At 52.5% G+C, this 12,259-nt stretch overlaps 1 protein-coding gene across 1 annotated transcript in view; it reads right to left on the bottom strand.

The window, feature by feature from the left end:
* The window catches only part of OTOF (otoferlin), a 103,224-nt gene that overhangs the window by 60,209 nt on the left and 30,756 nt on the right, over positions 1 to 12,259 (bottom strand). Inside the window, exons 3-5 of the mRNA XM_050753866.1 lie at positions 11,600 to 11,688; positions 2,847 to 2,946; positions 260 to 441 (exon numbers count right to left, since the gene is read on the bottom strand). Coding sequence (XP_050609823.1) covers positions 260 to 441; positions 2,847 to 2,946; positions 11,600 to 11,688 — 371 coding nt within the window. The remainder of the gene's footprint in view (positions 1 to 259; positions 442 to 2,846; positions 2,947 to 11,599; positions 11,689 to 12,259) is intronic.

Here is a 12,259-nt window from a genome sequence, read left to right as displayed (position 1 = left end):
CCTCCCTCAGGGCCTCTGGGGAGGCCTTGGCCTTGCAGTTTGATCTGAGTTCCCTGCTCCCTGCCCAGTGAACTCGGGGGTGGACGACTGGGTGGGGGACTATAGAAACATCTTCCCACCTCTTGGATGTCTCTCCAGAAGCTCAGCCCTGTACCCTGAGCCCAGCTAGGCCTAGAGAGGCCTGTCAAGGGGACTAGGCCCCAGGCCTCTTCCCCCTGTCTTGGGAGCAGTGGGCAGCCAGAGGGGCCCTTCCTGTTACCTCCGGAAGCTCTTCTCTCCGGGGGGCCGGGAGCTGGGCCGGGAGCCTGGGAGCAGTCCATCCGTCTCTTGGCTGTCCTTCTCTTCCTCTTGAAGAGACTCATCTCCCAGGAAGTCCCCATCATCCCAGGAGCCCACCGTGCCATCGGTGGCCTGATACCGGACCTCCACGCACAGGCTGGTCTGAAGGGAGGGAGGTGGTGGTGAGCAGCTGGGATGGAGACAGGTATCTCCACCCTGTATATATGGCTGCTTGGTGGTGTTTACACAGCGCTTCCACACCCTTGCCTCACTGGAGGAGGTTAGGATGGTATGATCCCCTCTACCCTATTTTGCTGATGAGAAAACAGAGGCTCTGAAAGGCTGACTTGCGCAGACCCAGTCAGCTTATTGGGATCTGACTCCAGGTCCCGCTGCTGGTGGCTCCACTCCTCCCTGGTGCTCCAGGTGGAGGGGCCTGGCCTGCCTGGGTCAACTGAGCCTGGACTTATCCCCTGAGTCCACTGTCTACATAACCGAGAGTGTCGTTTAGCATCCCCATGATCAGGTCACCTCCTCTCCTCAGAACAAGGGCTGCCTGCAGGCATGAAGCGCGACCTGCCAGAAATCGGCTTGTTGGAAATGTGACAGAATGAGCTGAAAGTGGCCTCCAGGAGAGGAGCCCAGGCCCCAGGCTCACACCCACCCTTTCTACCCTGGAGAGGGAAGGAATCTTGGGAGCTGCCCTAGGGTTTTCCTCTGGGAAAAGTAGAGCACTCAACCCAGGCTCAGGCTTAGCAATGGAGAATCGACTGGGCTTCCTGCTCTGTGTTCTGGGGCCATTACTTTCTCGCAGCTCTAGTTTCCCCCCAGTGCCCAGGGATCACCCTTCCTCACTGGTCTGGAGGTAACTTATGCCTGTGCCCCAGACAGGCGGCCCTCACTCAGTGCTTGGACACTCCAGCACCCAGGCTTAGATTTCCCAAGGAAGGGAAAGGTGCACATATTTTCTGAACCCTCACTGTGCTAGACATCATGCTAAGATACTTTAATTTTAATGTCCACTCATTTGATCTTTTCAACATTGCAACCTACCTTACCTCGCATATCAGGACGTTAAGTTACTTGCTTTAAGTCACACAGCTACGAAGATCTGAGCTCAGGCTGACTGACTCTAAGCCCCATGTCCTTTCCGTGGAACAAATGTGACCCTCTTGGTGGAACCAAGGATGTTGTTGTGGGAAAATGGTGGTCTCTGGCATTGGAAGTCCTGGGTGTCCATGCTGGCCCTGCTGTCGACTAGCGTTCTGACCGTGGCCAAATCCATTCCCCATCCAGGACTTCATTGTTCCCATTCATAACAATGGGTAGCAGAGATGGGTGGCAAGTGGGCCAGGAGATCTGTGAGTACTTTCCTCCGCTGACATCTTAAGTCTGATTCTGAAAATCCAGGGTGTGGGCTGTGCTGTCTGTCCATCCCTGCTCACTCCCTAATTCTCTCATCTCACTTCCCACACTACACTCTTCATCCAGGCTTCTGTGCTCTCCTCCCAGCCCACCTTCCCATGGGTGTCCATACGCAGTTTGTTCTGCACTCCTTCTCCCCTTGCTGCGGTGGCTGAGACCCCGGTAACTTTAAGAAGCCCTCTCTGCCCACCCCTGCTCATGGGAGAAGAGGGTTCCTTCTTTTCTAGCACCCTGTGGCTGCAGTCCTGGCTTCTGAGGCTGTTTCTCCTGGCCAGTACATAGGGTCATATATTACACAGGACCCCATTGGGGGACAATGGCACAGCCCCATTTTATACATGGGTAAACTGAGGTCAGGAAATAATAGCTAACAATGTTATAGATTTATTGTGCATATCTGTTCTAAGTACTTTCTGTGTATTCTCCTTTAATCTTCAGAATAGTCCTGTGAGGTGGATACCATAATTGTGCTCACTTTGAGGTGATATGTAGCTTGCCCAAATCACAGTTAGTGAGCGACCTAAGATTCATACCCAGGGTCCCTGTTCCTCACCATCATGCCAACTGCCCACGAGCGGCCATGGCTGAGTTCAAGAGGACTGAAGAATCTGAGCAGAGCCTGGGGCCAGGCTGTCTTGGTAGGGTTGCCTCCTTCTTTGTTAGAACATGTATCAGGTGCCTCTGGACTGTGCGTCACTAGTGCATGCATGCTCATGCAAAAGTGCTGGGATGTGACAAACAATAGGAAATGAGGTCCCTGCCCTCCTAAGGAGGACTGGAGCCAGATACACAGAGTGAAGGTCATGCCCTCGAGTGCCAGCGGGGCTCAGTCTGGTCTTTGGATGACGAGAGGAGCCTCTTTAATGACTCCTGAGCTGGGTCCAAATGGAAGGGTACATTCTCACCGTAGGAAGGACAGGGGTGCTTCCTGTGGGGCAGCAGACCCTGCCATGCCACAGGGCCTCCAGCCATGACCACAGATTGAGCCGTTCCAGCAGAGTCTGACTTGAGTCTCCTCCTCCCACCACACCTCGCCATGCACGAGGGGCATTCCCCAGACCACCCCATGTGTGGGGCAGGGAGAACAGACCCCCAGATGGCCCCATATGGGAACGTCCAGGAACTTCCTGGGGCACACCCACCTTGATGATAGCATTGTTGTCATCAATCAGCGTGTCAGTCACCTCCACATGGCTCTCCTCTACCACCTTCTGCAGCACCATATGGAAGGTCCCGATGAGCCTAGGGACGGCAGAGGGCACATGGTGGTTACATGCAACAGACCAGGGTGAGGAGCAAGACTGATATCCCAAGAGCTGTGACTGCTTAGGGAGGACTGAGGTGGGCTTGCTGCAGCTCTGGGCTGGGCTGGAGGTGGCCTAGGAGCCAGGGCTGGTTGCAGCCAGGGCAGCATGTCTCACTGTGGATGGTTGTTTGTCAGAGGCCCATTTCTTTGGCAGAGCTCCAAGGGGCAGTGAGCACCCTTAGGGGATGTCTACAGAATGTGGGGAAGAGTGCATGGAACCCAGGTTTAGCTGAGCCCTTGCAGAGAAGTTTCCAGATGCTCAGTGTGGAGGCTGGGGAAGGACCTGAGGTTCCTGGATGGACAAGTAGCTCCTCCGGCTTCTACTTCCCTAATGATGACCGAGGTTTCCAGCCCACACCAACAGCACTCACTCATCCATTCCACATCCGCAGTCTGTAGGTTCCTGGATGGCAGGAACCTGTGTGATGGCAGAGCCCATGGATCTGCACAGCAGGGGAGAGGCGGTACAATGCTTTGGTTAACAGCACAGTCCTGGCGTCAAAGAGACAGGGGTCTGAATCCAGCTCTGACATTGACTAACGAGCTACCTGCTTCCTGGACAACTTCCTTAAACTCTCTCAGTCTCAATTTTCTCATAAGATGAGCTGATAAGCCCTACTTCACAGAGTTGTTGTTGGAAGACTGAGTGAGATCATCTGCGAGTGTTCTTATCAGAGCCCCCAGCACAGCCAGCACTCCGAAGCAGTCTGGTTGGTCGTTATTCATGTGCTGCCTCTAAACTGCGAGCCTCTCCAGGGCAAGGGTAGTGCTTTCTATTCCAGCCTCCGTTTGACATTTCTAGCACACTAGAGATCTCAATATCTGCTGGCTGAAATAATGAACAACAGTGGGTGCCCAATAAATGCTGATGGAGTTGACTTCAACCCCATTGCACTCCACAGTCAGAAGGCATTTGCTGCTCTTGGAGAGAACGGGGAACTCAGAGAGACGTCCTCACATCGTGCTTCCACATGGGGTGGTTGAGAACACACACACCGTATCTAGCTGAAGGCACAAAGGCGAGGGAAGCATCCAGGGTGTGTGAGAGCTAGAAGGGACCTTGGGCATCATCTGATGCTGCTTGAGATTTATAGAGGAAGACGGTGAGGCTACGGAAGGGGAAAGGACACAGCTAATTAAAGCCAGATCTGGGTGAGGTGAGGAATCAGATGAATTCTGACTTAGGCGTGCTTGATGTCTATACCACCTTGAGGTCTATGGAGGGTGAACACTGATTTTTAAAAAATCCTCCCATCTCTGTGAGGGGAGGAAGCGGTAGGGGCAGCCCTGAGGGATGGATATGAAATGCTCCCCTCTGGAGCTCAGAGCCCCATCCACCAGCGCGCCCCACCTCCCCAAAGGTGAAACTGACCATACCCCTCCTTCACTCTAAAGCCAAACTGGGCTTCTGGGCTCTTAGAGCAGCCCCATGGAAGCCTTCCATAGCTGCATGCACCTCTCCCCAGCTCAGGCAGTGCCCCAGAGACAGAAGTGCTGGGCTGGCGGCCAGGAGCCCTGGAGCCACTGCCCCTGAGTCTCAATTTGGTCTTTATAAAATGAAGAGGGAAGAGGACTTTTAGCTTCCGTACCATGTAGACATTCTAACAGTAGACCATGGGCACAAAAGAATACGCTCATCTTTTCTCAGCCTCACCTCTTTTTGTTCTAAATCAGTGGTTCTCAAACTTCAGCATGAACAGAATCACCTGGAGGGCTTGTGAAAACACACATGGCTGGGATATCCTCCTCTGTGGATGTGCTGGAAAATGTGTCACTGGTGGGAGAGGAGAGGTGCTGATCTGTAGCTTTTGCTGGTTTCCGAGGTATAAATACTCCCGCCATGGCCAACTTTAAGCTCCAAATGCAAAGTCACCAAACTGGGTCCACTGGACTTCAGTTCACACCACTGGCCCTGCCCCCAGGGCTCTGATTCAGTGGGTGGGAGGGGGGCTGAGAATGTGAATTTCTGACAAGTTTCCAGGTGATGCTGAAGCTGCTGGCTGGGGAGACACTTTGAGAATCCCTGCTCTACTGTTACCCTTTGTGGATGGCTATTCAGATGCCTTGATTCCCCTAGGACCTATCAAGCACCTGTTGAGCGTGGGGCAATCAGGCACATCTTTCTCCAGAATTAGATACCTAAGAACAGCAGAGGCAGCTCCCCAGGATCCATGGAGGTGCTGCAATGTGACAAGACACCCCCAGGGGGCAGGGTGGAGCTATTCCCCCTGCAAGTGCTCAGAGAGGCGTCTTGTGCCTTCTAGGCTTAACCCGCCGGAGTCTCAGACCTTAGACTTGGGAAGAACCTGAGAGATTTTGCCCAGCATCCCTTCCAGGAGGAATCCCTGAAACAGCCTCCCTGATACATGCTTTCAAGCCTCTGATAGATACTCCCGTGGTGGTGACAGTGATGGGGCTGTCACTGGTAGTCCATTCAGCCACTGCTTTAATCACATAGTGTGCTGAGCGAGACTGGCCTCCAGGCAAATCCCCCACTCTTCACTCCCTGGTCCGAGCCCTGTCCACATGCGACTAATTCCATCCCTAAAGGGAAGCAGTGTAGACAGTGAAGAGCCTGGGCTCTGGAGTCAGACAGATGTGGGCTCACTCAGCAGGACCCACCCCCTGGCAGCGGTGTGGTTTGGGCTCCTTGTCCTAGCCCTCCGACTTCCACCGGACAGTGGTGAGGAGACTGATGATGTGAAATTCCTCTAACACCACCGGCACTCGAATGCCAGCCCCTCCTGCCTCCCTAATAATGCGCAGGGCTGGCCATCTGGAGGGCCCACCCAGGGGGGTCTCCTTTGCAGGATGGGCTTCAGGGGCAGAACCAGGCTGTCCCCCACCCTTCAAGCTCTGCTCAGTCTTGCACAGCAAGAGCTTGTCTATGTCCCGGAGAGTGGGACTGGGACGCTAGGAGCTTGCAAGATTAAAGGAATCAATTTGCCACACTCCCAGAAGTGGCTTGGGGGGTTTTAACTCCTAACAGTTCATCCCCAACCTCTCTCAAATAAAAGTAAAAATTATATTATTTGACATGGACAATTGATATTATCTCAGCCTTATGTAAAGTATAAAGAAAAGCAGTTTTATTAACCTTGGCTCTTTCTACAGGTCTGTAACATACCATTTAAGCAAAAACACAGTGCTTGCCATGAAAATAGTTTCAAAACAAAGGCCCTGGCACTGCTTCTAGGATGCCATCCCTCAGCCCGTCCTCTGAAGATATTCTCTGGGAAGAAGCTGGGACAGGAAGAGGTAGGGAAGCCCCTGGCTCTAGCCCTTGTGGTGACCCCAGAGGCGACCCTGCTTGCCGCAGCTGGCCTTTGTGCATCCTGGCTGCACACATAGTAGGGTCTTGATCCTCTGCATGGGTCAGCATGGAGGAGCTGCCTGGGAGAGTGGGGCCCAGGACAACTGAGGAAGGGTGGGTTCATATGCCCCTTAGACAGCCAAGTCACTTCCCTGGGAATGGAGTTGTGAGTCCATGTGTTCTGTGGGAAGGAGCACTGGCCCGGGCGTCAGAAGGCCTGGGGTGAAGACCTGACTGTCCTGAATCTGCTGCGTGACCCTGGACAAGAGGCCTCTCTGGGCCTCAGTTTCCCTGGGGCTGTTAGGCAAAGGAGCTGGGGCTAACTCCATGTCCTCTGACTACTTGCCTTACATGGCCATCCGGGTCACCATGGCAAAGAGGGTGCCCCTCACAGGAGACTGGCTCCACGAGGGGCTGGGCAGCTGGGCAGAGCTAGGATCCCCACATAATTAGCTGGCAGGAAGAGGCCTCCAGCCCAGGTGGGCCCACAGACTGACCACAATAGAGCGGCAACTGGGCACCAGAATCCTGTCAATAATTCATCACTTTCCCCTGGGAGCCCGTGTCAGGTGTCCTGGGCCCTTCAAGGCCTCTCCTGCTCTCCTGGCTCCTGAATTATTCAGGGCCCCTGGCATTCTCAGCAGGCAGGAGGCTGGAGGCCAGGCCATGGCCCCTCAGAGGTCCCAGACAGGCAGAGCTGGATGCACAAAATCTTCTGAACCCAACATTTCTTTCCTATGGGGAAGCCCAAGATTCCTGGACACAGGTCTTTGTTCCAGATGGGGCCGAGCAGACCTGGAGGTCTCCTGGTTTCTTCATACCATGTCTGCCTCCTGGCAGCCTCTAGAACCACTGGGTGAGGGGCCAGTTTCCAAGCTGCTCTCGGCTTCTAGGACAAATCCCTCTGTCTGAGATGGCAGTGATGGGATCAGGCTCATTTCTCGTGCTGGGCCCCACTCTCCCAGGCAGCTCCTCCATGCCTCCTTTAACTCAGTTTCCGCAAGTCCATCAGTCATGTGATGCTGAGTGTCACCCTTGAGTGCCCTCAGTCCTTCAGAAAAGAAGGGCCACTCTGATTCCCTCTCAAAGGCTCTCCCACTCCCTGGGGTATACAGAGGGTATACCCCTAACACCACGGGGGCATTTACTCATTCTTTTATTTCACAAAATAATCAGCGACCTGCTATGTGCCAGGCACTGTCCCTAGCAGTGGCCATGGCTTTGCTCATTGCTAAGCCCAGTGCAGACCCAAAGACCCCCTCCACTCAGCCGCCCCATGAGAAGGAGCCTGGGGTCTGAGCTGGGCCATGTGGGGGTTGAGGGCAGTGGCCTTATTGCTCCCCTGGCCTGGCCAAGGCAAATGCCAGGATGGGGAGACTTGAATGTCATATCATTCCAAACACCTTTCTCCCACTCTGACCCCCACAAGCTGACCTGTGTCAGCCTGGGCCTGTGCTCTCCACGAGGGGACCTCTTCTTTCCCATCACCGCTCCGCAGCCAACAGTGCCCTAGGCATTCTCTAGGCTTCCACAGAAATGGCAGAACCTCTCTCACCGGGTCTGGGCCTCCCCTTGTGGGGTTTCCTGCCTTCTCTTGGATGGGGGCAGGGAGGGAAGAAGAAGAGGAGAGCTAGGATAGGAACTATCTCCCTTTCTGTCTTCCTTCTTATTGGCACTTAAGAACACCTAATACAGGCTGGGTTTGGTGGCTGGCACCTGTAATACCAGCACTTTGGGAGGCCGAGGCAAGTGGATCACCTGAAACCAAGTTTGAGACCAGCCTGGCCAACATGGCAAAAACCCTGTCTCTACTAAAAATACAAAAATTAGCCAGGCATGGTGGCGTGCACCTGTAGTCCCAGCTACTCGGGAGGCTGAGACAGGAGAATCGCTTGAACCAGGGAGGCAGAGATTGCAATGAGCCGAGATCACGCCACTGCACTCCAGCTTGGGGGATAGAGTGAGACTCCATCTCCGAACAAAACAAAAACGAAAATACCTAATAGAAGCTGGAACTTTCAACATATTCACTGCATGGTAGTCAATTTCCCAATCTCCCAAATACATCTGATTTGTTCGTAGCAGTCTTTTGATGGGCTCAAGGGTTTCCAGCATTTCAGTGGTTAGGCTGGCAGCTTTCATTGTAAATTATTTAACAATGTCTTCCATGCCCTCGGTTTCCACCATCACTGCTCAGATATTTTGGTTTCTGGGAGTTGGATTAGGAAGAGGAGGTAACAGACATACATTCTAGCCCTGGCTCTACCATTGTCTACCCCTGTGATCTCAGGAGCCCCTCTGAGACTCGGTTTCCCCTTCTGCACAGCGAGGGTTGTACTGGCCAAGCTGTAAGGCTCCTGGATGCTTTGGCACCTACAGTTGGGTTCCTGCAGGGGCTCTCAGGTGCCCTCCCTGGTGCTTGACTTCCGATTCTGTTTCCTCTTTCACACCCACTTGGCCTGTGTGTGAGCCTTCCACCTGTTCCTGTTTCTCCTGTCCTCATAGGTCACAAACCCTCATAGTATCTCACCCCAGGGAAGAAGGCTGTGCTTCACCTTGGGGCCCCCTAGTGGGGAGTGTCTCACCAACCTTGCTTGTGGGTGCCAAAGGCAGCTGCCTGAATGGTGTGATGCCATGAGAGGCAAAGGGAAGGCCTTTGTGCCCTAAACATCCTCCCTGTGGCCCTGCTAGCAGGCCTGAAATGCCCTTGCTCCATACTCAGCTGAGATTTTGAAAGCTCCTAATAAAAGCCACAGAATCAGAGACTCCTTGGAGCCCATGTGGTCGGGTCTTTCCTGACTCAGAAATCCCCTCTACAACGTGGCCCACTCTTTGCTCACCCTCTCCCAGTGGCAAGGAGCTCACTGCCTCCTAAGCCAGCACTCTCCAGCTAATGTGAGAGTGCCACATTGGCTGGAGAGTGCTGGCTATCTTTCAGTGGTCTGCTGTCTTCCAGCAGCCTGTCCCTCATCCTGCCTCTAGGTACACACCTTTCTTTCCTCTTCCTGTGGCAAAAAACTTTCTGGGAGGGTAGTGGCAGGGACTGTGCCTAAATCCCTCATCTCAGTATCTCCAGTGACTAGCATAGTGTCTGACTGGCAGAAAGCATTTGTTCACTATATGTTTGATGAGTGACTGCAAGGTTGGATGAAAAGATGGGTGGATAGATGGATGAATGGATGGAAGAATGAAAGGATGGATGAATGGATGGAAGGAAGGATGATGGATGGCAGGATGGATGAAAGAATGAAAGAATGGATAGACAGATGGATTGGTGACTGGAAAGATGGAAGGATGGGCCAGGAGTGGTGGCTCATGCCTGTAATCCCAGCATTTGGGAGGCTGAGGTGGGTGGATCACTTGAGGTCAGGAGTTCGACACCAACCTGGCCAACGTGGTGAAACCCCATTTCCACTAAAATACAAAAATTAGCTGGGCATGGTGGCGGGCACCTATAATCCCAGCTACTCAGGAGGCTGAGGCAGGATAATAGCTTGAACCAGGGAGGCAGAGGTTGCAGTGAGCTGAGATCAGGCCACTGCACTCCACTGTGGGCCACAGAGCAAGACTCCGTCTCAAAAAAAGAAAAAAAGATGGAAGGATGAATGAATGGATGGATGAGTGGATGGAAGGATGAATGAAAGGATGAAAGGATGAGTGGTGGATGAATGGATGGAAAGATGGAATGATGGATTGATGAAAGAATGGATGGGAGGAAGGATGGGTGAATGGATGGATGGATGGATGGATGAATGGATGGATAGGATGGATGAAAGGATGGATGGATGAATTGATATATGGATAAACGGGTGCATAAATGAATTGATAAATGGATGGAGAGATGGATTGATGAATGGATGAATGAAAGGATGGAAGGATGGATGAAAGAAAGGATGGATGGATGAATCAACTGATGGATAGACAAATGGATAGACAGATGGATGAATAACAGGAAGGATAGATGGATGGATGGATGAATGAATCAATGGATTGATGAATGGATGAATATGACCTCTATGATTTTCCCTTTCATGCTCTCATCTATTTGTCATAAGTTAACACTTAAAGTCCCTTTCCTCCTGGCAACTATAGGGTGGTGCCCGCAGGAATTCTCTGCCACCAGTATCAGAGCAGTGGACTCCTTGTCTCTCCTGCTTAGATCAAAAGTGCTTTAATTCTATTAGTATGATTTAGAATGAAGCCTACTCTTCTTTTCTTTGTACTCTCCTCCCACTGTTGAGTTATTCTGAGTCCTCAGTGAGCTAACACCTCCACATCTTTTGGACATGTTATAGTTAAGCCATGACCTCCAGCTTGTATAAGAGCGACCGACTTTTTTAAAAGAGATGGGATCTCACTATGTTGCCCAGGCTAGCCTCAAATTCCTGGGTTCAAATGATCCTCCTACCTTATCTGCCCAAGTACCTAGGACTACAGGTGTGTGCCACACCTGGCTGTCATTTTTGAATCCAAGATAGTACTTAGCCACTGTTCCAGCCTGTTCAAATCCTTCTGAATTCTTCTTGTGACCCAGAAAGAAGGACAGCAACTACTTTTATTGAACACCTCATAGTGATAATGATCGTACGGCAGGTGTACTTCACTTGCAGAGTGCAAGCTCCATGAGGGTAGGCAACCCGCCCTCTGCAGCACCTAGTTCAGTACCTGATACACAATCGGCGCTTAGTAAACATTTGTTGAATGAGTGAGTGAACATCTATCTCATTTAATTCTCACAGCTGCCCTTTGAGGTAAATACTTGTCTTTTTCACACATGAGCACATTGAAATCAGAGAGGTTATGTAACTTTTCCAGGGTCACACAGTAGATGACTGACCTGAGTGTCTGAGATCAGGCTTGCCTGACTCCTAAACCACCACCCCAAACTGTCAAGCCTGTCCTCAGGGCTACAGAGTGTTTCTTGGAGGAGATCTTCAGCCCCTCCACCTTTCACCTCTCCAGTGGGTAACTGTACCCCAGCATAGCATTGAGGGAGACTTAAATAAAGGGACAGGAAGCTTTGATGGGGTTGGAGACAGAAGGGGTGATAGGAGGGTGGAATGTTCTTGGCTGACAGCAGCTGGGAGGACTGGGGGATTCTGACGACAAGATGAGGGAGCAAAATGGGGATCAAAGACCAGCCCAAGACTTCTTTGGTCTTTGAAGATCAATCCAGGGCAGGTTGGGAGTGTAGGTCCCTCTTTTCAGCCCCAAACATACGGTAGCCCAAGGAGAAGGGCAGCCTCCCAGCCCCTCCAGGCCTAGCCCACACTTACTTGTTGCTGAAGACTTTGCTGTAGTTGAAAACCTGAATCTCCAGCATCTCATTTCTGTCAATGCTGCTGGCCACTGGCCACCGAAACGTCTGGGGAGAGAGGAACAACTGTGGCTTTGGTGGCAATAACAGGTAGGAGCCTTGGGGCGTGGGAGGGGAATCTCTGTTGGGGGTCTCCAACAGCCAGAATGGCCCCTCACTTGGGCCCAGTGCTCCCCAGGGACAAAGCATTGACACCTGGAATCTCATTTAGTTCCAACGACCACCTTGCAGAGCCGGCATTGGTGCCCACTCCTCTTTCAAAGATGGTGCTCAGAGATGTTGGAGGACCTGCCCAAGGTCATGTGGTAGGTGAAGAGTCTGGACCTACCAGGACTTTTGACTCCCTACACAGTGCTGCTTCCATGGCCTCCTAGTTCCTGAGGGGGCTTGGGAGAAGGCGGTGCAACCAGGGTGGTGGTCGGGCCCCAGGGAGACAGCAAGGATCGTAGGTGTGAGCCTGGTTTTTGGCGGGTGCTGAATGGAGCTGTGAGCTTCCAGCTCTCTCCCATCAGGATCACCCTGACTGGTGCGAGCTCTGCCCCAGACTCCTATGTTGAGTTCAGACCACTCCTCTGCCAATGGTAACATCAGGGACAGGTTTGAGCTGATTAGTGTTCCT

Source organism: Macaca thibetana, chromosome 13 (assembly GCF_024542745.1).
Source record: "Macaca thibetana thibetana isolate TM-01 chromosome 13, ASM2454274v1, whole genome shotgun sequence".
Lineage (NCBI taxonomy): Eukaryota > Metazoa > Chordata > Mammalia > Primates > Cercopithecidae > Macaca > Macaca thibetana.
Note: the sequence above shows the minus strand (reverse complement) of the source record. Positions and strands in the feature narration are given on the sequence as shown.